This window comes from Rhincodon typus, chromosome 6 (assembly GCF_021869965.1).
Source record: "Rhincodon typus isolate 14 chromosome 6, sRhiTyp1.1, whole genome shotgun sequence".
NCBI classification, from domain to species: Eukaryota; Metazoa; Chordata; class Chondrichthyes; order Orectolobiformes; family Rhincodontidae; genus Rhincodon; species Rhincodon typus.
The window spans coordinates 47,329,650-47,356,819 of record NC_063337.1 but is presented as its reverse complement, the minus strand read 5'-3'; the positions used below and the strand labels follow the sequence as shown (position 1 = coordinate 47,356,819).

At 41.3% G+C, this 27,170-nt stretch overlaps 1 protein-coding gene across 1 annotated transcript in view; it reads left to right on the top strand.

The window, feature by feature from the left end:
- Positions 1–27,170, top strand: part of LOC109933936 (PC3-like endoprotease variant B) — a 746,762-nt gene that overhangs the window by 665,169 nt on the left and 54,423 nt on the right. The window contains exons 14-16 of the mRNA XM_048598131.1: positions 2,385–2,495; positions 11,301–11,394; positions 16,876–17,061. Coding sequence (XP_048454088.1) covers positions 2,385–2,495; positions 11,301–11,394; positions 16,876–17,061 — 391 coding nt within the window. The remainder of the gene's footprint in view (positions 1–2,384; positions 2,496–11,300; positions 11,395–16,875; positions 17,062–27,170) is intronic.

Here is a 27,170-nt window from a genome sequence, read left to right as displayed (position 1 = left end):
TACTGGGGTGGGGGGTGGTCTTTGATGATGTTGGCAGCCTTTCCACGGCAACAAGAAGTGTAAGTCCAATGATGTAAGGTTGGCTTCCATGATGGTCTGGAATGTGCATACAGTTTTCTGTAGTTTCTTACTGTCCTGGCAGAGCAGTTGCCGTACCAGGCCGTTATGCACCCAGACAGTATGCTTCCTATGGTGCATCTGTAAAAGTTGGTGAGAGTTCTTATGGACATGCCAAATTTCCTAAGCTGCCAGAGGAAGAAGAGGCATTGTTGTGCCTTCTTGACCGGTTAGTTTTGATTTGACCCAAATATAGTCAAACTTTTGTAAATTTCCATAATCTAAAGTAGGTTCTGCTTTCTAACATTGGAATGGTGAGGGGTCCAGCTACTAAACCAGGTTCGTACATCATTTGTGTCCTTTTGTACATATGGATGTACTATCCAGGTTATGTGATAATGGATATGTACTAATTTCTAGAAGCATGGGCAAACTTACTGATAAAACTTACTAATAAAAAAAACTTGAATGATTTTGGGGGAGAGTAGGAGGTCATAGATAGTCATCCTCAATGTGTTGCCCTCAGCTATGATATGGTGTGGTAAATATTTGTTATTATTTGGGAACATAGATTTAAGGGTGAAGTAAATATTGATTTTAGTTTTCCATTCTATGAAGGTGACTTGCTTTTTGCTTAACGATAGGATCAGAAAATCATTTGGAACAGTGAACTTGAGACAACCTTTCCAAGAACGCACGTGGGTTAATCTAAATGACTTGATCAGTTACTTACTTGCTGTATGTTTACAAATTTAAGTTTAATTATCGACAGGAACAGATGGTCAGAGGTCACAAGCAAGTTGATTTCAGAAGAAGTGAAGGCATACAGGGACAACAGCAGTTTGAGTTTCACTGAGTGTCCAAGCTTTGAGAATTTAGTTTGTAGAAGTATCCAGACTATGACAGTTGGTAGAAATCTCCAGGCCATCAGAACTAGAAAGAGATTTCCAGCTGCTTCAGCATTATAAGGAGAAGGTCTGGAAAGAGTCAGTTGTGTAAGAACTTAAAGGAACTAAGATGGAAGTCATACTTCACTGGGATTGAATGTGTACAAAAATATTGGTGGGGAAAGGTTTGTTTTTGCTGATTATGTTAAGATAGTTCTAAATTATACAGATATATCTTTGTTTTTCTCTTTACTTTGGTGTATTGAACTTATGTTCTTTTGTTAAAAGACTATTGGCAGCCTTGTGGATATGTTTGGTGACAGGCTACCATGATAACCAAACAGTGAAAAGGTAAAACTTATGATCTATCAAGCCAGGTTTCACGCTGGGATCTGAATTACCCAGCACTTTCATCAGCTGGGGTCACAACAAAGGAGAATTAACATCCAGCACATACTTCAGCTCCAAAGATTCCAGATGTGTTCCTTTAGGTCATGGATTACGCATATTAATGAAATTCAGTAATATTTTTGAAGGGAATTTTCATGGTCTAAAAATAGAGTTGATTTTCATCCTGTCTTTGAGCAGAAGCAACATCTTTATTAGTCCTGGGGTTATAAATGCTACTGCAGCAATTAAAAGCAGTATTAAACTGATTGAAACTGTCTACTGCTGCTGTTTCGTCTTTTATTTTCAATGAACCTTTCTTGCTGTTTTCTTGACTTAATCGTTTTTCCCCCCTGCTCTCACTATTTATTAGTCATTTCCTTCCTATTAACAGTGGGCCACTGATGGTCAGACTGTAAACTGCAGGAATCAGTCTTTAATAAAAAGAAATCATCCATTGATTCCAAACACTTGCTTCTATTCAATGAGATATGTTGTCAATATTTATTCAATTCCTTTTGATTTTATTTCAAAATTAAATAATTCAAGAGCACTTAAAACACCAAGATGGAAGCATTGATAAACAAATGTGAATTATGGACAATCTCTAGTTCTTAATGGACTGAGATTTCAAGTTTCTCACCAATGTATTGCCAACCTTTCTGATGTGCATCAGTGGTGACTGTGAAGGGGATCCATAGCTGAAACAGATGGAAAATCACTTCGTGTTATCAATGAAGTCAAATAGAGTCTAAATAAAAAGCTCTGTTCTAGTTTAACTAAGAATAGTCACTGAAGTTCTCTTCAAAATAACTGTTACGTGGCATTTATCAGAAAATTGAATTGAGTTTAAGAGAATCTGTACACAAGCTGTAAAATAGTCTTTATGGTTATTTAAATTAACCACTGTCTCAATGAAGGAACATGAATAATTCACTGTCTCTTGTCTTTCTTTTAGCAATCTATATCATGTGACTGGGCTAGGTGGCATACTTATTGTTGTTTTATGGCAAATCTTCATATTCAACATGGGTAATTTTTTTCATCCTATAGATATGGATTTGGTTTGCTTGATGCTGGACGTATATTGAAGGCAGCCCTTGAGTGGAAAAGCATGGGTCCTCAGAGAAAGTGTGTGGTTAATTATAATCGCCAACTAAAAAAGTAAGTTGCTTGGATTCTCAAATATAGAATCATAGAATGGCACAATGTCAGCTCTTTGCACGAGCAAACTCAAGTTCGTTCTCCACCACACTCTCTCCTTACGGCCTGACGATTTTTTGTTTCCCTTGGTGCAAATCCAATTCCCTTTTGAATGCCACATTTGAATCTACCTCCTCTCACACTTAAGCAGTGCATTGCATAAAAGAAACATTTTTCCTCAAGTCACAATTGGATGTTTGTCAATCACCTTAAATCGGTGTCCTTTGACTCCCAACTTTATCATGAATGGGAACAAATTTTCTTTATCCAGTCTGACATCAGTCCACATGATTTTTATCAAATCTCATCTCAATCTTATGTTCTCTAAGGAGAATAGCCCAAGCTTCTCAATACTGGCCATGTAACTGAAGTCCCTCATCCCTGGAACTAGTCTTGTGTTAATTTTCTGCACCCTGAAACCTTCACAATCTTCCTTAAGTGGTACTGAGAATTGGATACAATACTCTGGCTGATGCTAAACCGGTGGTTTATAAAGGTTATTGAAAATTTATTTGCCTTTGTGTTCTGTGTCTTTTCTCAGAAAGTTCAGGATTTCATTTTCCTGTAACAAAACTATGTTGGTTTTCCTTAATTAATCCATGCATCCAAATTCTGAATACACATGGGAGTGATGGCTCCTTGGGGAGTACAACCACAGCCAAGTCCATGGCATGAAAGTTGGCTCATCTGTGTCTTAAAGCAGGAGCCAGACTGGGACTGCATTAGTGATGGGGAATTCAGTGTTAGAGGAAGAGATAAACATTTCTACAGCCTGAGACGTGTCTCGTGGATGGCATGTTGCCTTCCTGGTACAGAATCAAAGATGTCACCCAGCAACTGCAGAACACTGAGCGTGGAAGTGAAAATCAGAGATTGTAGACCATACCAGTATCACTACATAGGCAGCAACAGGTTCTGCAGGCAGATTTTGAGAAGTTGGGAATGTCACGAGAAAATAGGACTTCAAAGGTAGTAATAGCCAGATTCCTCCTGGTGAGACACGCTTAGGTGTGTAGAAATAGGAGGATAACTAGTGAGAGAGTGCAGGAGAGAGGATTTTAGATACTTGGAACATTGGGACTGGTCTAGAGAATATAGAGCCATCATGTGCTTAATGGATTGCACCTCAGCAGAGTCGGGAACAATATCCTCATGTGCAGCTTGCTACACCTATTGGCAAGAATTTAAATAAACATGGCAGGTTGATGGAAATTAATGGGTAGCATTCAAAATAAAGAAGAGATGAACAAAGGACAGAATGAAACAAAGGTACTAGCATGAGACGTTCTAAGGTATAAGCTGATATCGGATTTAAGATTATTTCAGGTTTACAGCATAAGTATGATAGTGAAGGGAGTGTGATAAATAAAAAAAACTGAAGCACAAATAGCCCAAAGCAAATATGATAGCCATGATGAAAAACTCACTTACAAAAGGGTAACACTGGATATTACATATTCCGGAATGCATGGTTTTCATGAAAGAAAGGGAAGGAAACAAACGAGAATCGGTGGTAATATTGGTTAAGAAGAATATTACAGTGTCATTCAGAAAGAGGATGTCCTGGATGGGCCAAGGACTCTAATTGGGTAGAGTTAAGTTGCAAGGGTAATGGACCACTACTGAATATATATGTAATAGATGGCTGCTAACTCGTGTGAAGACATGGAGGAGCAAATCTGCAGCAAAGTTATAGTGCGGTGCAAAAACTGCAGAGTAGCATAAGTAAGGTACTTTCATCATTCTAATATAAACTAGGATAGTAAACATGTCAAGGTGAGGGAGAGGCAAGAGTTTCAGAAGTGTGTTCAGAGAAGCTTTCTTAGCATGTGTTCAAGCTTAAGGAGGAGGGAGGGAATGGAGAGTCCAGTTCTAGGGAAAGTAGATCAAATCATCCATACAGTTACAAATATATATTAGTCAGAAGTAATAATGATAATACACCCTGCAGATCAACGAATGCTAATTTTAGTCTAAAAATAAAACAGTCTTGTGGTATAGAAAGGTTCTATGGTTACCAAGGTAACCTAGGCCAGGGATACAATTAAATCAGAGAACAATAGTGTTAGTATTGGCTTTGCAAGCAGTGTAATTGTGGAAGTGAAGCTACATGTAACTCAGTTGGCAACACTCTCATCTCCAAACCTCTTCCAGATTAATTCCTACGCCAGGGCTTGAGTGCATAAAAATCAAGGCTAACGCTTCCAGTGCAGTACTGCAGGAGTGCTGTGCTGTCGGAGGTGGCATCTTTCAGGTGATATATTAAACAGATGTCTCACCTGCCTACTAAGGTGAATATAAAAGGTCCTGTGCACTAAGTCAAGGAAGATCAAGGAAGCGTCCCAGCCAATATATACCCTCAATCACATCACAATGTAGATTCTCTGCGCATTATCACTCTGTTAGCTACAACACAATTAAACCAGAAATAGCAAAAAATGCATTAAACCTCAAGATTGACTACTTTTGCATTCGGTTAGCTTATCTCTATCTGGGCATTATAACTGATCTCACTATTTCTGGGGTTAGAGAGGCAAAATTGACCAGGGCTTCCCCTTTATGATCTCTATCCAATTATTACAGCTTAAACACTACATGACAGGATCAGAAACAAGAACAGAAATTGCTGAAGAAACTCAGCAGGGCTGGCAACATCTGTGGAGAGAAATTAGAGTCAACATTTTGAGTTCAGAACTAGACAGGAAACAGATTGCTACAATCTGCCCCTCTTTTTGAGGAAATTGATCAGTTGTTGTTATTTTTCTATGGTGGCATGTCTTGTTTTTATTTTGAATTTATGTGTTTGGATTTCACTTTTAAGAAATTAGAATTCCTTCGTTGTAGTATGCAGGCAAGAACTTTCCAACATTTCAGGCCACTTTGACCTTCACAGTGACACAATATCCTTTCTAATTCCGAAATGCAGAAGGAGGCAATTTGATCTCTTATGTCTATGCTGACTGTTTGGAAGAGCTGTCCAATAAATCCCACTTCTGTGTTCTTTCCCCATAGCCTATAATTTTGTAATCTTGAAGTATTTATCCCTTTTGAAACTTAGCATTGAATCTGATCCTTTGCTGTGTTGCAGAAAGGAGAACATTCCAGTAAGGAATCATTGCTGGGACATCAATAGTTATGGGTTTGGGTGGAGGGGGATGTAGGAAAAACAATATAGACAGTAATGGGATCAACAGAAATGAAGGAAGGTTCCATGGTCACAGGAGTCACAAAGCTGTGTGGATGAAAGATAGTGGGAGCGTGTTGGTGGATTACAAGGGGAGCATGGAGCGTACTGATCCTTCAAGTGAAAATGAAATGATCCATCTTGTCATAAGGTAGCTGCAATTGGAAACAAAAAAGCAAAGTGGGGAGGGCCATTTTTGGGTAGGTGGAGTTCATGCTTAGAAACCTTTGGCTGATTAAAGGTGTGTACTGTTGATTATTAAACCAGTAGTTGAAGAATTGTGCACAGCTAAGTGCCACTCCCAATGAATCAACATTCATCCAGAACTCAAAGTCATCAGATGCAACAAGACCTCATGATGGCTAGGAAATAGCAAGAACTACAGATGCTGGAAGTCAGAGTCAATACAGTGTGGACTGGAGGAGTTCTGATGAAGGCTCCCGACCCGAAACATTGACTTTCCTGCTCCTGTGATGCTGCCTGACCTCATGATGGCTAGCAGCCACGGTAGGTTATGAGCTGATTAGCATCTTGTGACTTCTAGGATGTGGAAAAAACTGTGAAAGAAGGGAGAAAAGATGCAATCTTAAGGGGCCAGTGTGGCAAAGGACAACTGTCTACAGGACCAGAATCCTAGTTGGAAGCTCATGCTTTCACGAGGATAACAAGGTTACAGTATTGGCTTCCAGTTTCACTGAAAGGAAGCTGACTATTTCATCAAGAAAGATGCTTGATACGGTTTAAATATCCAGACAATGTGCAATATGTCCATTCACATGACTGTTTTAGTGCAATAAGCTGTCCTCTGGGGCCACACAGGATGGCCCTCAGCATGGTGGCCACGTTGAGTAGGTAGGAGTTCAGACACTCACTCTAAAGCTTGGCATTGACATCAAGAAGGAGGGTTAGAGAACAAAACTCAAAGAAAATAGAAATGCTATGGATCAATATGAGCTGTATTCAAGATCTTCTGAAACCAACACTACTATGGCAGAGAAGAAACCTAGGCTCCCTCTGGCCATTATGTAGCTGAGGAGGAACCAACGCAAAAGGATACAAGATTAGCAGCAGCAGATGCAGTCTGCAGAAGGTGCAAGATCCAGGCAGCTAGAGACCATCGCAATGAAGGATAATGGGCAGAAACGGGACCTACAACTGACTGACAACTGGCAACTATCAAGACATCTCAGGGTGTTAGGGAGGCTGTGACCTACAAATGCCAGCTGTTGGAAGAGGAACTACAACCTCAGGAATTGGGAAGCAATCCCACACCACTTGCCTTGTGGGTCACCTCAGCTCTGAATTCTTCATGACTCTATAACACCACTGGAGACCTCCATGGAATCTCCCAGTCAGCAATTAACAAGTGCATAGGGAAGGTATGCTCTTTTTGCAAAATAATTTGTGAGGCCCCTTGGCTGCAGGATGCCAGGCAGCCGGGGCTGTGGAGTGATACTGCAATATCAGGTTTGCCACAGATGCAAGTTACTATAGGTTGGATGCATTTTGCTATCAGAACTCCCTGGCAACACGTAGTTAATTTACAGCTATCATGGGAACATTCCAGGAAATGCTCTGCCTCAGCATCTGACATCCAAGAAGCTCACATGATCCCTACAACCTGGAGGATTCACAAGTGGCTAAAGTTTTTAATATTCCTCATCGATTGCACGACTGGCTGCAAGGTGACAAAGCTGACAGACAGAAGAACTGGCTGAAGACACCAATGCAGAATCCTTAGACTTCTGCTGAGGAGAAATACCATGCTACATATACCTCCACAAAGGCCATCATTGAGCAAATGATAGGATTGCTCAGAATGTGATTGGACTGCTAGGATCACAGAGTTGGTACAATGCAGTACATTCCAGACAGCTTCACTAACATCATCAGCAGCATCATCACAACCTCACACAACAAAGGAGAATATTTTTCGATAGAAATCAATACAGGACCAAGGATAGAGTGGTTCTAATATGGAACAGGAGGTCATTTCCAGACAGGAAGATGCTAGGTTAATGGTTAAATGCAAACAGAAAATATTGGAGAAGCTCAGCAGGTCTGGCAGCATCTGTGGAGAGAGAAACAGAGTTAACATTTTGAGTCCAACATGACTCTTCATCAGACCTGAAACCTTATTGTGAATGCTTTCCAGGCTTTGTAACCTACTTACACCTGTTTCTTTTTATGTTTTTTTTAAAAACCTACTAACTGTAAGCCTGCTGCTTCCTATTGGGGATGCACATCATTGCATTGTTTAAGTTGCATACTTTTTCTATTTCACCTCCTGCATGTACCAAACTGTGTACCTTCTGTTTGTGCTAAATGCATGCAACTGTATAGGGCAACGCTGTGTACTTCCGTGACCTCAGACTCCATGATTATAGACCTTGCCTCAAGCAAACCCATGTGCACTTTACCTTGGAAGCCACATGCTGTCTCACCTCAGCTCAGTAGTCACTAACCTGCTCCATGGATGAGCTGTTCCCAATAAGTGATTAACAAGTGCACTAAGGGGAATTCTGCTTTCTTCAGCGTGCCCTTGTAGTTGAAGATGACTTCGTTCCACGTGAAAAATACATTTGCAGGTGGTTTTTGAGTTCTATGCATGAGCTACAGTCTCTGTCACAGCTAGGGCAGGGGAATGGGAGGGTGGGATGCCCAGATTGTCCCATGCCCCTTTGTCAGTTGAAACTTGACTTCAGCTTGCCAATTGGGATAAGACTCGGGGTGTACAGATCCTTCCCAGATGCTATTCCTCTCCTTTGTATGGCCTTGGTCCATGATTTCCCAGGTGGCAATAGGGATGTTGTACTTTTTCAAAGAGGTTTTGAGGGCGTCAAGTGTTTTCTTTGCCCTCCTGGGGGCTTATGTGAAAACTCCATTTTTTTTTTATTTTTCTGCATTTTTGATTGTAAACTGAAATGGGAAAAAGGACTGTTTAAAAAAAATGAGGATTGTGAAAAGGATTGCTGCACTACCAGCAGTTATTGTGCATGCTGTTTGCCCAGTTGTTTGTTCAACCAGTGGGGCAACTTTAGTTGCAGACAAACTATCATCAGAAGTTGTGTGATTCAACTAGAAGCAAGTGGCTAATTAGTCTGTGGAGTGGTGACCAGTTGGTAACACCTTCCGCCTACTCACATCCTCAGTCATCCCAGTTGTTTTAGTATGTGTTGTACTTCAAAGTTTTACACCATTATTCAACTCTTGGACTATGAGATAAAAAAAACTGTGTGTTTCCTATCTTAATGTAAGCTGTGCAGTTTACTTGGGCTTTGATAGTTGCTTTACAATAAATTCACTTTTGTGCAAAAACCCTCATTGTCACCTCAGAAACAATCATCATCAGGTAGTTGCTGTTGGAATTGCACAATTGCGACTTTGCTCCTTTGGTGACATATGCCCTGAGTAATCAAACTAGCCCTCCTTAAATCATCCCTGTTTCATGATGACTTCTCTTTTTCATCATACAAGATGAGTAGTAAAGGGGTAAATAATGGAGGAAAGTGCAGAACTCCATGTTATAAAACGATCTGGTTGTCCTGGCACATGAGTCACAAAAATGTTAGTTTGTAAGTCCAGCAAGTGATTAGGAAGGTAGATGGAATAATGTTTATTGCAAGGAAAATGGAATATGAAAATAGAGAAGTTTTGCTTCAATTGTTTAGGACATCGTGAAGACCACATCTCACGTACTATGTACACTTCTGGTCTTCTTACCAAAGGAATAATTATAATTCTAATATCAGGATAAATAATACAGATTTAGTTACATTAGATTTCAGAATTCAGAAAAGATGTATTTGATTGATTCCTGAGATGACCAAAGATGTTCAGGTTAGGTGGATTGGCCATGCTAAATTGCCTATAGTATCTAGGGAGGTGTAGGTTAGGTAGATTAGCCATGGTTACTGCAGCATTACAGAGATAAGGTAGGGGTCTGGCTGGGATGCTCTTTGGAGGGGCAGTGTGGACTTGATGGGCCAAATAGCCTGATTCTACACAATAGGGATTCTGAAATTTTATGATGAGGTTTACTTTTGAAGGTTGGAGATATTGGTTTTATATCTACTGGAATTTAGAAGAATGAGAGGTGATCTTATTGATATGTGTGAGATTTTAAGAGAACTTGATTGGGTGTGTGCTGAGGGGTTATTTCCCATTTTGAGAGAGATTACAACTAAGGAACATAGAGTAAAAATGAAAGTTCTTCCATTTAAAATAAAGATGAGAATTAATTTTCAATCTGCACATCAGTGATCTGTAGAATTCTTTTCCAGAGAGAACAGCAGAGGCAGGCCCATTGAATAGCTTTTTATAGTTTCTTTAAATAGATTCGTGATCAACAAGGAAATCATAGGATATGGGAGTAGACAGGAAATTGGACTTGATGCCACATTCAGATTAGCCATGATCTTAACAAATACAGAGCAGAGCTCGAAGGGATGAATGGCTTACTCCAATCCTAATTTGTATGTTTATATAGAATCCCTACAGTGTGGAAGCAGGCCATTCAGCCCATGAAGTCTACACTGACCTTCGGAACCGAATCCCACCCAGTCCTAGCCCCTACCCTATCCCTGTAACCCTTCATTTCCCATGGCTAATCCACTTAACTTGCACATCCCTGGACACGATGGGCAATTTAGCATGGTCAATCCACCGAACCTGCACATCTTTGGTCTGTTGGAGGAAACTGGAGCACCTGGCAGAAACCCATGCAGATGCAGGGAGAATGTGTAGATTCCACACAAACAGTCGCCCGAGGCTGGAATCAAACCCTGGTTCCTGGTGCTGTGAGGCAGTGGCTAACCACTGAGCCACCATGCCACCCTCAGCCATTCAGCCCATTGAGTTTGGAACAACCCTCCAAAGAGCATCCCATCCAGCTTCCTAACCTATCCCTGTAACTCCACATTTACCATGGCTAAACATTCTTGGACATTTCAGACAATTTAACATGGTCAATCCACCTAACCTGCACATCTCTGATCTGTGGGATCCTACCAACATTTCATGTAATTTAACTTTTGCACATAATATCCAGCTCTAAAAGGCATCTTTAATCAATTTTGAAGTGGGCATATATAAAAGAAGAGAGTGTGGAAATTTAAGAGGACAATAATCTGGAACTGAAACTTGATCATTCCTACAAGTGACCGTTATTGTTAATAATGAATCAATACCAACTGACTGGTATTTTGAAATGTAAATGTGGTAGATGAAAGAATGGTGCTGTCATCAGCAGAAAATGATGTGACTAGAATAGGTAACATGAAGCCTCCAATGACTGGAGAATGCATGACTGCAAATGTAATACAGGCCCATCAGATAGCATCCCGAGCAGCAGGTAATTATTGCCTTGACCTGCATCTCACTTTCAAGCCTGTTTCTCTGAAGAGATTAAAAAAAAGACAGAGTATTTGAAAGATTTAAGGAAAAGGCAGGGACACCATCTGACAGTGCTAGATTAATTCTCCCTAAATGACTGAAGAATGCCTTGGTGCCATCATTTAACTCTGCTGTTTCTCTAAAATTGTTTTTTTCTTTCTTTTCCTCTATTCTGTTGAACCCTCTAGAGCTATCCCCGTGAAAGGTTCTCTGACACTGAATCTAACAACAAATGCGTGCATGGGTACAAGGAATGCAATTGACACACTCGAGCATGTACAGGTGAGAGAGTCACCATTAAACACAGTTTTAAGCAATCGGGCAATATTTTATGTCCCAACAAATGAAGCAGTCAGTGGCTGACATAACTTAGTTTATGTCTGGTCAAAACGCTTTGTCTCAACATTAATAGATAATTTTGCTGTCCTATAATGGCAAAAATTCTGTGTTGTCTGTTAATTCTTTGTTGGTTATACGTTGCAGCAATTGGAAACTTGTACAATTCAGTATATTCAGGTTACAGTGACTCATAATGGAATCCTTTATGTGTAACGCAACCAAAATATGAAAAATTGTCCAAAAGGCTGCATGTATAAATAGCTGTTTTGTCAAATTTTCACTGATAGGTAAACCAGCCATTCTGAAGCTATTAAATGTTTAGATTGAGGAATTAAAAATTGCCATGTCAGCAATCATATTTATTTATAATTATCACTATGCTCCTTATTTTTGATTGCAAATAAAGAAACCTAGTAATCATAAATTTTGTTTCAATGCAATAGCTGATCCAGTATTACATATAATTATCGATATAACAATAATAACTTTATTTCAAATCTTTTTATTGGTCCACACAGCGATCAGAATATGAGCTGTGAAACTGAACTGTTGTATTTTAATGTGAGTCTTTTTTAAAAATGTTTTTTGAGATATTCTTTAGTTATAGTAATGTGCTGCCCTGGTAAACCATAATCAAATCCTATTTAGATCTTATAGGATGTTGGTTGAACCACAAAGCAGTTAATGTTGATCTCAGGAAACCTTAAACATATATATTGACCCAGATCTTCCAGTCTCTGCATAGTCTGACATCAGCTACATGACCATGTATATACCTCAGCGCCCTTCAGATGTCCCAAAATGATGACTCAGTAAGGAATTTCTTCAAGATGTTTGAACTTTCAACAGTTTCCCTTCTCCTTGGGACAAATAGATCTAATTTATTTAACTAGTATGTAGAATCATAGAATCCCTACAGTGTTGAAACAGGCCATTTGGCCCATCAAGTCCAAACCACCCCTCTGAAGAACACCCATACAGACTTACGCTTTTCAGTGTATGAGCGGGGTGAGGTAATTGGGGAAGGAATAAGGTGGCGGGGGGTGGGGTGGGGGGCAGCGGGGTGGGGGGCGGGGGGCGTGTGTGTAAGGGGCCAGGTGGCAGTTATTAAGGTTAAAAGTGGGTTTTGTGGCAGTTTGCAGCTGGTTAATGTGGCAGAATATTAGAGGGGTAGGATGGCAAGTTGGTAAATGGATAGGTGACAGCTCAGTAATCAGGTTGATTTGAGAGGGGTTTTCAGGTATGGGGGTTCAGATAGTGAGGTCTACTTGGGTTAGATTCTTAGGAATCAGAGATTCTGTTGCACAGTTACCCAGTAGTTACACATGGTTTTAATCTACCTAAGACACCCTACAATCCCTGTAACACTGCATTTCCCATGGATAATCCATCTAGCGTGCACACTATGGGACAAGTTAACATGGCCAATCCATCTAACCTGCACATCTTTGGACTGTGAGAGGAAACCCACACAGACACATGGGAGATTGTGTAAACTCCACACAGACAGTCACCCCAAGGCTGGGATTGAACCCAGCTCCCTGACGCTATGATGCAGCAGTGTTAACTAATGAGCCACTGTGCTGCCCACCTGCCCCGTAGGATGTCTTAGGTAGATTTTTTTTACCTTATATCTATGTTTAGAGAGGATGTGAGGAAAAATATTTTCAGCCAGAAGATGGCGAGAAACTGGAACTCACTGCCTGTTAGCGTGATAGAGGCAGAAACCTTCACAACATTTAAAAAGCATTTAGATGTGCACTTGCAATGCCAATGAATACATGGTTATGAGCCAAGTGCTGGAAAATGGAATTAGAATAGAATCCCTACAGTGTGGAAGCAGGTTATTTGCTCCAGAGAGCCCCCGACTCAAACCTGACCCCCTACCCCATCCCTGTAACCCTGTATTTCCCATGGCTAATCCACCTAGCTTGCAAATCCCTAGAAACTATGGGCAATTTAACCTGGCCAGTCCAAATAACCTGTACATCTTTGGCCTGTGGGAGGAAACCCATGCAAACATGAGGAGAATGTGCAAACTCCAATCAGCCGCGTGAGGCTGGAATCGAACCCAGATCCCTGGTACTGTGAAGCAGCAGTGCTAACCAATGAGCTACTGAACTGCCCTCAAGTTAGGTGGTTATTTTTGACCAACACAGATTCAAAGGGCTGAAGAGCTTTTCTTCTGTGCTACAGACCTCTATGACACCACCTGTACTAGAAAGGTCCAGCTTCATTCTATCACCTTCATTTGAAATTTGGCACTCAGACTGTGCGGTATTCCCACTGAAGTGTCAACCTACTTCATAATTTCAATGCATTGAAAGAAATTTGAATCACAAAAAAAACCTCCTCAGGGATAAGAGTGGTCCCACCAGGCTGAGTTTGCACTTGTTATTACTGCCACAAGTTAATACAAGTTACAATATTTCTATTATCTCAGGTTTATCAAAACCAAAGCAACTTCATGCATTACAAGTAATGAAGGTTGAATCAGAAATCAATGCTGATCGTCAGAAAAAGACCCCATATTTTAGATTGTGGCATTTGATTTGTAGAATTAGAATTTATAAGTGTGCATAAACTAACCCAGTTATATATTTACCTTGGAATGGTTCCACTGCCTTAATGATATTTGTTAAGTGTGTGGACTTAATATTTATTTTGTTTTCACTGTTGTTGAAAGTACAGAAAGAAATCTAATGGCTTCCTAATTGGTCCTATTAAGTCCATCTTCACCAGAGGCAAACCCATAACCATGGAGGCATCAGCAGAGTATTCTATCCATAAAGTGCCCTCACTGAGTGATGCCTTGGTAAAACAATTGGCTGGCACCTTCATGGTTACAAGATTGACTCTTTGATGAAGCTGAATTCAATGTTGCAATCATATGTGAGGTTTGTCAGTGTTCTCAGCAGTACACTTAACATAATGGTTCCACTGGTGTTCAAATGTAGGATAATTATATGTTGTTTGATGCAGTACACTCATTTTGATGGTAATAGTGACAGGAGATTGAGCTTGAGCACATGTTAAAGCAGTCCGCGTGAACCTATGCTGACACAAGTTTTCTATCTCCAGCACAGTGCATTTGAAGTACACTGTCTGTCCTAAAGCTACAGTCCTGGAGTGAGAAGTGGTTTAAATGGTGAAAATTACAAGTCCTGGAGAATTGAATGCTTTCCAGGTTAGCATAGGCAAATTGCAGGTTAAAGCTGGCATCTATACTGTTCTAACATGGGACTATTTTCCACTGATGTACCTGCGGTGGGGAATCACATCCACTCTTGCTGCTCGAGATAGACAGCATGTCTATGTCCACGAATAGATAAGAATATTCTCTGCCACTGACACATACTCAGAAAATTACATCTGCTGCCAACACCAACCTCTGAAGAAAAAACAACTGCACCAGAATGGCATTGCTGATCACTGACACGTTTTGGAGTGAAAATTCATTTCTGAGGGCTGGTGGAAACAGACGGTAGTGGCTTGGTCGCTGAATATATGTAGCAATATTAGGTGTGGTGTATGACAGCCAATTCCATATCATTTTGCCCTGCTGCCTTGGATATTATTTATTTCTTCAATGTAATGTTGGTACACTACATCCTTGACTACCAAGAACCAGGGTGCATCCCCGCAAACACGTTTTCTAACTGGCAGAAACATTCTATTTTTATTCTATCATTTTGTAGTTTAACAGGTAAGAATTGAAAGGAATAAATAGTGGTGGCACAATGTACTTCTATATCTGTATTCCCTGATATCTGACCACCGACATTCTGATGTCAACAGCTCCCATGGGATTTTCAGAGTTGGTTCTGTTGAAATCCGTCCAAAATTTTAGTAGGTTTTTTTTTCTAGCATTGCAACCTGTAATGAAAGAATGTTCGTACTGAATGGAGTTGAAGCCTCCAAGTGATCGAGAAAAACATTTGTATCCCCTCCCACTCCCCTCCTCCCCCAGCCCTCAGGAGCTACATGAGTCTTTGAAGCAAAGCAGTGACCCAAACTAGTCCCTGTGAGCTGGTCCTCATTAAGATGAGACCTGAGGACTAATTTCAGGAAATCCTCAGACTGACCTCTGATACTCTGCAGTAACTGCACCGTTTCCCACCTGTATTCAGGCTTTTCCAGCTTCTACACAAGGAGATTTTGAATAGTATTGCAGTACCAAGCTGCATAATGGTTCTTTGGTGTTGCATTGGCTTCAGATGCAATAATTTTGCTTCACCACTAAACCCCCACCATGAATGCATGTCAGTTCAGGTGACGTAGCAAATCAGACTGAGATTTGATGTTTGTGCTGGACAACATATGGCATAAATTTACCTTGAGAATAATAATACAATAAAGGAATGATTAAGTATAAATCAAAGGTCTCAGAATGTTCAAGGGACACAGTGAGCAACAAGAATGCCAGGATATTGTTTATCAATTTTTTGGATTTGGCTTTCACATATGAAGATAAAAGTTCTACCTGACAGGTTGAGTGGTAACACTCGGAGTTATCTGTAGTGGTAATTCAACGTAGCAGCGATGGGACAAGATCCAGGTGAATTTGTTAAGAATCCAGACAAAACCACCAATTAGTACGATCTTAGTAGTAAATAGCAATGTGTTTTTCTTTTGTTTTTTTAGAATCCACAAACCTAAATATTCAGCAAACCAATGAAGCCCATAAAGTTCATGGTTTAAATCAAAATAATTTTACTGACCAAAAATCAAAGAACATAAGTATCATAAATACTCTTCAACTTAAATGGTTAGTTCCATGAACGACATTAAAAGTATAATTGATATAGTTATTTATTTTCTAACCCAAATTTGTCAACTCAAATTTTCTTCCACATCCATTTGACTTACTCTCTCAAAGTTCAAATCAGATACTTATTAAAAATTGAAAGATTAACCTGTTGGTCTTTTAAGGGTGGAGATTTCTTGGACTTAGTTATGGATGTTTTTGTTTTCTTTATTTCTCTCAGTCCTTTCCCACTCACATTCTTAAAATCTCTCATGAAGGGATTGACTTCTCAACTCCTTCCTTCCAAAAGCATAAGAGGCCATCACAAATTGATAAGAGTCATTAATCATTTAGACATTGCTGGCATAAATGCTTTACACACCTAGCAAATCCTTTTGTCTCAGCAGCTTCCAGTATTGAGTCACCATAGGGCTTTCTTTCTCCACAGAGCGAGAGGACTGGTGGTGGTTTCACCTTAGCATCACCACATCACAGGCAAGGTAAAAGGTTGAGAAGGAGAGTCCTTTATGGTAACATCAGCCAATAAGAATTGGACCCACATGGTTGGCATCACAATGCATCACAAACCAACTGTCCAGACAACTGAACTAGCGAACCCTTAGTATTGAGTAGACTGCGTTGTCACTTTTTATAAATGCTTTTAATTTTTTTTTCAGGTGACTGTCACCCTATCAAGCATCTGTCGTGGTGATCTTGAAATTTCTGTCATGTCTCCGTTTGGTACCAAATCAAAGCTTCTTGCAGTCCGTTCCAACGATAATAGCCAAGCAGGACTAAAAAACTGGACATTCATGAGTGTCCATTTTTGGGGGGAGAAACCTGACGGAGTATGGATTCTTACAGTAAGTACGTTTTTATTCTTATACTTGTCTTGTTGATCTTCAAAATCTTCCTATGCAGCAATGGCATTTAGCAATAACCCTCTTCACCTTCCCTTAATAATAATAACTTGTTTCATCAGTTAAAATAAGAACTTGAATTTATATAGCAGTCCACCATTCACAAGTCACAAGTCTGAAGTAGGATAGAATACTCTGTACTTGCCTGGATGGGTGCAGCTCCAACAACATTCAAGAAAAACGACAACATCCAGGACAAATTGTAGGACCAACTACCTGCGAGTTCGGCCTCCAAGCTATGCACCATCATGACTTGGGACCACATTTGCTATTCCTTCAGTGTTGCTGGGTCAAAATCTTGGAACTCCCTTCCTAACAGCATTATGAGTGTACCTACATGTGATGGACTACAGTGGTTCAAGAAGGCAGCTCATCACCATCTTCTCAAGGGCACTTAGGGATGGTTAATAAATGATGGCCAAAAATATCTACATCCTGTGAATGAACAAGCAAAAGGTAAAAAGCTGAGGTTGAACTTTCTTTATTTATTTTCTTTGCCATAGGGTTAGTATTTGTTTCACCTTTTTCATTTATTTAATACCCAACGGCTACGTTTTTGTGATCTTTGACCTTCAATAATATCTAGCTTTTCACCATTTCATGGTGGCTCGGTGGTTAGCACTGCTGCCTCACAGCGCTAGGGACCTGGGTTCAATTCCACTTTCAGGTCACTGTCTGTGTGGAGTTGTATGCCCTCCCTGTGTCTGTGTGGATTTTCTCTGGGTGCTCCGGTTTCCTCCCACAGTCCAAAGATATACAGGTTAGTTGGATTGGCCATGCTAAATTGCCCATAGTGTCCAGGGGTGTAAGGGCTGGGTGGATCAGCCATGGGAAATACAGGGTTACAGGGGTAAGGTAGGGGGTTGTGTCTGGGTGAGATGCTCTTTGGAGGGTTGGTCTGAATGGCCTGCTTCCACACTGTAGAGGTTCTATGATAATTATTATTTGGATCTATCCACTGGAATAAGTAATTCACTATGCTGCTGAGGTTACCAGATTGTATACCACTGAAACTACCAGACCATGCCAGCGCTGGAGCTCCCAGGCTGCTCAGCCCTGCCACTGTTTAATCATCAAACTTAACTCAACACTTTAAGCAGAGCAACTGTACTATTTAGCATTGTCCACAACAACGAAATAAAATTAAATGAGAGACCTTTGGAATAGCTTAATTGGAATTTCAAAAAAAAACATAAATGATTAATCTACACGAGAGGGGGTGGTGGAATGAGGTATTATATATGCTTGATTGTTTCAGCAGCTTATGAAACTGCTGAAGGTTGCAAGTAGACCAAGTTATCATTTTACCACTTACAGTCAGCACATAGCAATTAAAGCAATACTGACTTAATTGAAAAATTGCAGTATGTAATTCATTTATTTCCAGATACACAATGAAATAACAGAAGTTCCCCTGGAATATATTATTGTATTGTGTGTCAAAAATGATATTTTCCTTTTTCCCATTTCAAACGGAATGAAGATCTTTCCATTTTAAAAACACTTCGTCAGCTACACTCTTAAAAATTCATTAATACAGCATATAATTAACTTCCTTTAAAAACATTCTTTTATTAAATGTTTAATTAACTTAAAATCTAAAAATATCTTTCAACTGCACAAAAGATATTTGTGATTTAAAGGCACTGAAAGTGCTGAAAGCATTGTAATAAAATAAATTGATGCAGGGGTTTACAAGTTCATTAATGTGAGAAAGCTTAAATAACATGCTGAATTATCCTGAGTCTGTGAATATATCACAGATATTAATCCAACTGCTTCGTAACCATCATCTGAGCCTGGAGAGTGGATTGCAACTGGACTCACTGACAAGTCTTTATTTTTTAAATAATATGTACTAGCCAATTTTTCTCAAACCAACATGGAAGAATTGCTTGGTAAGTTCCCTTGGTGCAAAGACCCACGGCCAACTCAGTTATCAGAACCATAACTATCTAATCAGATTAGAAGTACATATTATGACTGAAAAAAAATGGCTCAGTAACACCACCCTGTCAGATCCAGAAACTTCAAAAGTATCAGTCAGACATTTTTCAGCAACTACCCATGTGACATGTCAAGAATTAGATTGTGTTGCTGAATTGTGCCAGCTCTCTGGGGGAGTTCTGGGAGACATTCTGAAGCAAGGTCAAACCTAGGAGCAGGGCTTTCAGCCTTTGGAATGAAACGCAAACTGTAAATGTCAAACAGTGACAGATGCTGATTAGATGACAAATGGCCATTTTGGATCTCTCAGGTAATGTTAGCATCCTCACTTAACCACTCCCAAATAAGGGACCCACTCCCCATGAATGCAATTTAAAGGGATCTCTTGAGGCCTTCAAATGATTTGCTTTTCGCTTTCCTTTGCTGCTGCAGAATGAATGGAAATGCTGTGCACAATGTTTTTGAAGGAGTTTGGAAAGCTTCTGGATTTACAAAGAAGTAGCACTGGAGTTGGGTGAGGAGGGGCTAGAAAGCCTGCCAGTAACGTAAAAATTGAATTACTATGTTCTGGGACTGCAGCATAACTTGGGGAGAGAGCACAGGCAGCAGAAAAGACAAGATGACCAAAGAGGGAAGGGGGAAGAAGTGCTCTTGGATAGAAGAATGGACCACCACTACTACCCACTCTTTCAAAAGTACTGCCTGAGGTGGTCACAGTTCACCAAGTTGGTGCTCACTGAGCTGTGCCACCTTCTGTGACTGAACCAAAGCCACAAACCAAGAGAAAAGACATTGCCAGCAACCATGAAAATCATCATGGTCAATTTCTATGCCAAGAGACTTTTCTGCATGGGAGCAGGTGATATTTTTGGCATTTCAATGTTCACCCTGCATTACTGTATTAATATTATGACAGAAACTCTGTACAGGAGGAGAGAGATCTTCAAAATCTACTCTCTTACTTCAGGAGCAGAGGAAATAGGTATTAGGCTTCGCCAAGCTAGCTGGGAACCATTGACTGTATGCATGTGACTCTGTGGGTCACAGAGTCTAATGGAGAGATATGCTGTAACCATAAGGATAAGTACTCCATGACCTTGCAGTTGGTGTGCACCTTACCTGGAGGATCCTGTTGATGAATATCAGCTATGCCACTAGCAACCAAGACACAGTGATCATATGCCATTTCCCAAAATTGTTGGGCCACTATGTCAAAGTAGAAGTTGCCTACTCATGATTGCCACCTTCCACCAATCACAAGTGGCAGCCTCACTATGACAGCCAAGCTTCTAGCAGAAACAGGAAGCAAACCATCAGCACCCTGAACTGATGCCAGGAGCACTCGGCTGGTAGCCACCATTACTCACTACAGTAAGTCTTCATGTTTACAGTGGTCTGCTACTTTTTACTATGAAACACACGGAGGGCACTTCACACAGAGGAGGAAGAACAGGAAAAGGAGGATGAAGAAAAAGAAAGGAAAGCGAGGATGAGGAGGTATCTGGGACCCATTCACTGCAGACAGGCTGTGTGTGAGTGGAGTCTATTTTATCTCCAGTTTCATCCCCATATTTTCACAGTTTCAAGTTTTAAAGCCTTCAGCAGTTGACCATTGCTGAATGTGATTGCTAAAGTCATGATGTCAAAGCTGCTGCCAAAAAAAATCATTCCGTGCCAACTTTATCCAACAATAACTGCAAACTGAACTGTGCACTCTAATTCATTCTTATGTTGCCTGTTCTGTGGATGTCTGTGCCTGGCCTCCTGCTCCTATGCAGTCCTACTCCTGTGGCTGCAAGAAAGCTGGTGGGATCTTGCTAACTTTTACTGGAGGAGACTGCAGGTGGCCTGGCAGGACACCCTTAGGTTCCTGTGGGCTTTATCTGCCCAGCTTTGGACTGTACCACCTTGACATGGATGGTGGTACTCTAGGCTGATTGCTGACAGACAATAGCAATAGCATTGACAGACTGGCATGTTGGACTATGGAGCCTGCCATCCTGAGAAGGCACAGCAGGTTTGTGTAGCATGGGACCACTAGCACTTGGTTGGGCAGCACCTCATTGATTCTAGTAATCTACTGGAGCTATTTGCAATTGCTGAGAGCCTGAAGGTACCATCGTACAGTAGTATCCACAGCTATGGTGTGAGCAGTCTGAGCGTCTATTGCACTAAGTTGTGCTGGCATGTTGTGGTAACTAAAACTACACCTCCCGCTGATCATCCTGTCTCTGAGATTCAGCCCGAACCCATCTAGGTGGAGAAAGTGACAGACTCACCACACTTTTCATTGCTTATTGTAATGTTGGTAAGTTTACAAACTATGCTTACCTTTTAGAATAATTAAAGACCTACAAACAAACACACAAATACCCTGTTCCTTTCCTGAAGTTCATTCAGTTTCATAGCCGCGAGTCCTTGAGAGCTCATTGTTTTCAGCTACAGCTTTGCCCATGTTCAGTTCAGCTGCCACCACTGTACTGAAAAACATATTCTTTAAAAACTTAAAATTCATACCCGTAACATATTTGACATTGTTACACTTTATGGAACAGACTATTAACATATAACTACAGTTTTGATGGGAGATTATCCTGGTTATGTCAGTTTTGTTTTACTCTAAAACCTCTCTAGGATTAGCATTTGCAAGGAATGTGGGGCCTTTTCAGATGAGTGGCTCCTAATCTGTAGAAGTACAACTCAATAGTTTGTACGTGCCTCCTAATTGTGTGTTTGTTGCCTGTGCACTAAAAATGTCAGGCAGAATGTGCATGACAGATTTTCCATATCCTATACAAATCTAAGAGTTTTGCCAATTTCTGAAAATTCCCTATCACAAATAGCTTTTACCCTTAAATGTTGGCTTCTTTTAAACTGAATGGATTTTTGTTGAATGACCAGTTACAATATCAACAAGCAAATTTTCATAACCTCAGTCTGAGCTTCCATAAGACCGTAAGATATAGGACCAGAATTAGGCCGATCAGCCCATCAAGTGTGCTACATCATTGAATCGTGTCTGATATGTTTCTCAACTCCATCCTCCTACCTTCTCCTGTAAACTTTGATCTTCTTAGCAATCAAGAATCTATCTATCTCTGTCTTAAGTGACTCTGACTCAGTGACTTGGCCTCCACAACCTTCTATGGCAATGAGTTCCATGGATTCACCACCCTCTGGCTGAAGAAATTTCTCCTTATCTCAGTTCTAAAGGGTTGTTTTCTTCACTCTGAGGCTGTGCCCTAGTCTCTCCTACAAGTGGAAATAGCTTCTCCACAGCCACTCTATCCAGGCCTCTCAGTGTTCTGTCGGTTTCACCCAACTGCCCCCCCCCCATCCTTCTAAACTCCATTGAGTATATCCGTGGTGTCCTCAACTGCTCCGCATATAACAAGTCCTTTATCCCTATGATTATTCTTATTAACCTCTTCTGGGCCCTTTCCAAGGCCGGCACATCCTTCCTTAGATATAGGGCTCAAATATGTTCACAATATTCTACATATGTCTGACTGAAGCCTTATACAGCCCCAGCAATACATCCCTGCTCTTATATTCTAGCCTTCTTGAAATGAATGCTAACATTACATTTACCTTCCTAACTGCTAACTGAACTGAATTTAACTTTAAGGGAGTCCTGAATTAGGACTCAAGTCTTTTTGCGCTTCAGATTTCCGAAGCTTTTCCCCATTTGGAAAACAGTCTACACCTCTGTTCTTCCTACCAAAGTGCATAACATCACACTTTCCCACATTGTATTCCATCTGGCACTTCTTTGCCCACTCTCCTACCCTGTCCAAGCCCTTCTGCAGTCTCCCTGCCTCCTCAACACTACTTGCCCTTCTACTTATCTTTGTGTCATTTACAAACTTAACAACAATGCCCTCATCCAGTTCCTTCATCCAGATTGTTAACGTAAAATGTTATTCCCAACACTCACCCCTAAGGAACTCCACTAGTCATCGTGAGTCATCCTGAAAAAGACTCCTTTATCCCAACTCTCTGTCTTCTGCCCATCCTCTATCCGTGCCAGTACCTTGCCAATAACCCCAATGGGTTCTTATCTTATTTAGCAGCCTCCTGTGCAGCACCTTGTCAAAGGCTTTCTGGAAAACCAAATTGATCATGTCCACTGGCTCTCCTTTGTCTAACTTGCTTATTACCCCCTGAAAGAATTCTAACAGATTTATCAGACATGACCTTTCCTTGACATAGTTGTGCTGACTCAGTACTTTTTACCAAGCATTTCTAAGTACTCCACAATCTCATCATAAATAATGGACTCAAAAATCATACCAACAACCAAGGTCAGGCTCATCAGTCTATAATTTCCCGTCTTCTGCCTCCCTCCCTTCATAAACAGGGGTGTTACATTAACCACTTTTCAGTCCTCTGAGACTCTCCCTGACACCAGTGATTCCTGAAAGATCACCGCCAATGCCTGTATGATCTCTTAATGCTATCTCCTTCAGAATCCTGGGATGTGGTCCATCTAGTCCAGGTGATTTATCCAGCTTGAGCCCTTTCAGCTTAGCCAGCACCTTCTCCTTCGTGTTGGCCACTGCAGTCATTTTTGCCCTCTGACTCTGTTGAAGTTCTGGTATGTTACTGGTGCCTTCCACCATGGAAACTGATGCAAATAGCTACGTTTGTACGCCAAGTTAGAACATAGAACAGTACAGCACAGTACAAGCCCTTTGGCCCACGATGTTGTGCCGAACTTTTACCCTAATCCTAAGGTCTTATTAAGCTCCACCTCTACCTTATACTATCATCCATATGCCTATCTAATAGCCGCTTAAATGCCCCTAATGAGGCCAACTCCACTACCTGCTCTGGCAATGCATTCCACGTCCCTACCACTTTCTGAGTAAAGAACCTACCTCTGATATCTCCCCTATATCTACCTCCACTCACTTTAAAACTATGCCCCCTCGTAATAGCTACCTCCACCCGAGGAAAAAGTCTCTGGCTGTCTACTCTATCTATACCTCTGATCATTTTGTACACCTCTATCAAGTCACCTCTCATCCTTTGTCATTCTAAAGAGAAAAGCCCTAGCTATCTGCAACATCCTGGTAAATCTCCTCTGCACCTTTTCCAACATCTTTCCTGTAATGAGGCGACCGGAACTGGACACAATACTCCAGATGTGGCCGAACCAGGCTTTTGTATAGTTAACCCTCATATTTCAACTTCTCCCCACTTAATGCTTTCTTATTTGTCCTCTGCTATTTTAAAGGTTTCCGAAGCCTCCAGCTTCCCACTAACTTTCACCCATTGTAAGCTTTCTCTTTCGCTTTTATGCTGTCCTGACCTCCCTTGTCAACATTGGTTGCTTCACCCTCCCCTTAGTATGCCTCCCCTTCCTTCAGATGAAATTCTGTTGTACTCCTTCCCAATTGAGCACCAAAGTCTCCTGCCATTGCTGCTCCATCGTTTTCCCTGCTAGGCTCTCCTTCCAATCAACTCTGGCCAACTCCTCCCTCATGTCTTCGCAATTGCCTTTAATCAATAGTAATGCTGTTACATCTAATTCCAGCTTCTCCCTCTCAAACTACAAGGTAAATTCTATCATATTATGACCACTGTTCCCTAGAGGTTCCTTCATGTTAAGTTCCCTAATCAAGTCTGCCTCATTACACATCACCAAATCCAGAATTGCCTGTTCCCTGGTGAACTCTACCACAAGCTACTCCAAAATAAAATCTCATGGACATTCCACAAATTCCTTTTCTTTGGATCTGCTACCAACCTGATTTTCCCAGTTCACCTACATATTAAAGTCCCCCTGATTATTGGAATTTCAACTCTACCCACACAGATTCAAAAGAGTTTGCTCCTTCCTCAGTACAGGTGTCAATATCTCCTGAACTCCAATCAGTTTCTCCCACATCAATCTTTGAGCCACATGTTGACCACTTTAATCTTGTTGACCGTGTGCCAATTTGATCGTCGGTCAGGTAATAATGTGGAGACGATTACCTTTTTAGTTCTGCTTTTTAACTTTGTCCCTAGCTACTCATATTCCCTCAGCAGAACCTATTTCCTCTTTGTACCTGTATCATTGGTACCTATGTGGACCACAACAACTGGATCTTTCCCCTCCCACTCAAAGTTCCTCCGCAACCCAGATGAGATATGCTGAACCCGGGCACCAGACAGGCACCACAGCCTTTGGGACTCTCAATCCTGGCCACAGAGAACAGTGTCTATTCCCCTGACTATGCTATCTCCAATTAAAATTACATTTCTCTTTTCTTCCCCTCTCTTGAATGGCTTCCTGTACCATGGTCTTATGGTTAGTTTGTCCATCGTCCCTACAATCGCCACTCTCATCCATACAGGGAGCAAGAATCTCTAACCTGTTCCACAAGCTCAAGGGCTTAGACTCCCTCAGCATTACTTCCTGGATATCTCTGTCTGCTTCGCTCATAGTCACACCCTCCTGTCCCTGATCGCTGATTGAATTCAACATAATTAATCTACGGGCTATGACTGCCTCCTGATGTATAGTATTCAGGTAACTCTTCCCCCTTCTTGATGTGTCACTGTGTTTGAACCTCAGATTCCAGCTCATCAAATCTAAGCATTAAGATGTTTGGTGGTTTCTGTCTGTGTTATGATGGAAGCTAAAATCATAGAATCCCCGCAGTGCAGATAGAGGGCATTCAGTTCATTGATTCAGCACCATCTCTCCAAAGAGCATCCCATCCACACCCACCCTATCCCCATAACCCCGCATTAAGCATGGCTAATCCCCCTAGCCTACGGACGCTATGGGCAATTAGGCATGGCAAATCCACCTACCCTGCACATCTTTGGCCTTTGGAAGGAAACTGGAGCACCCAGAGGAAACCAAATCAGACACAGACTACTCACACAGACTACTGGGTCCTCAAATACTTCTGTGGAGTTGGCCATCTCTTTCTGGATGGGCTCTAAAGCTCCGTGAGAAACAATGTGCCAAATTGGAACTGACTCCTCCACATTCCTTGGCAGGTGTGACAGTTGGTTGTGTGGCAGGTCTTCCAATTTGCCAAACATTTTAGTGTGTAGGCCCATGAGCTTTCTTCTGCACATCACCTTATCTGGATCTCCTGCAGCAGAAATCAGCAGCATTTTCGCCTTTTGGCACATTGGCATACACTTTGTCTTTTCCTGTCCTGGCTGCTGTGATGTAAGAGTGTGATTTTGATATTTAACATATAATCATTTATTTTAGATTTTGGATATTAAACGAGTGACATGTGAGTTTTAGATGTGTAAGTAAGAGAATTTAATTATTAACTTGTCAATATTTCCAGAACAAATGATTTTTTTAACCAGAATGAAAGCGTTTGTTACTGGAGTACTAATGGAAATTTGCTTGCTTTTGGAAAGTTCTACAAGTGGACAGAGTGGAACACTAAGGAACATAAGCCTAAACAGAATCCCCCTCATCCTCACGTACCACCCCACCAACCTTCAGATCCAACACATCATCCTCCGACACTTCCGCCATCTGCAATCCGACCCCACCACCAAAGACATTTTTCCCTCCCCAACCTTATCTGCTTTCCGGAGGGACCACTCTTTCCTGACTGCCTTGTCTGATCCACACTCCACTCCAGCCCCACCACACCTGGCACTTTTCCCTGCAACTGCAGGAAGTGCTACACCTGCCCCTACACCTCCCCACTCACCCCCATCGCAGACCCCAAGAAGACTTTCCACATCAAGCAGATGTTCACCTGCGCATCTGCTAATGTGATATACTGCATCCGCTGTTCCCGTTGTGGCCTCCTCTACATCGGGGAAACCAAGCGGAGGCTTGGGGACCGCTTTGCAGAACACCTACGCTCGGTTCGCACTAAACAACTGCACCTCCCAGTCGCGAACCATTTCAACTCACCCTCCCATTCCTCAGACGACATGTCCATCCTGGGCCTCCTGCAGTGCCACAACGATGCCACCCGAAGGTTGCAGGAACAGCAACGCATATTCCGCTTGGGAACCCTGCAGTGCAATGGTATCAATGTGGACTTCACAAGCTTCAAAATCTCCCCTCCCTCTATCGCATCCCAAAACCAGCCCAGCTCGTCCCTGCCTCCCTAACCTGTCCTTCC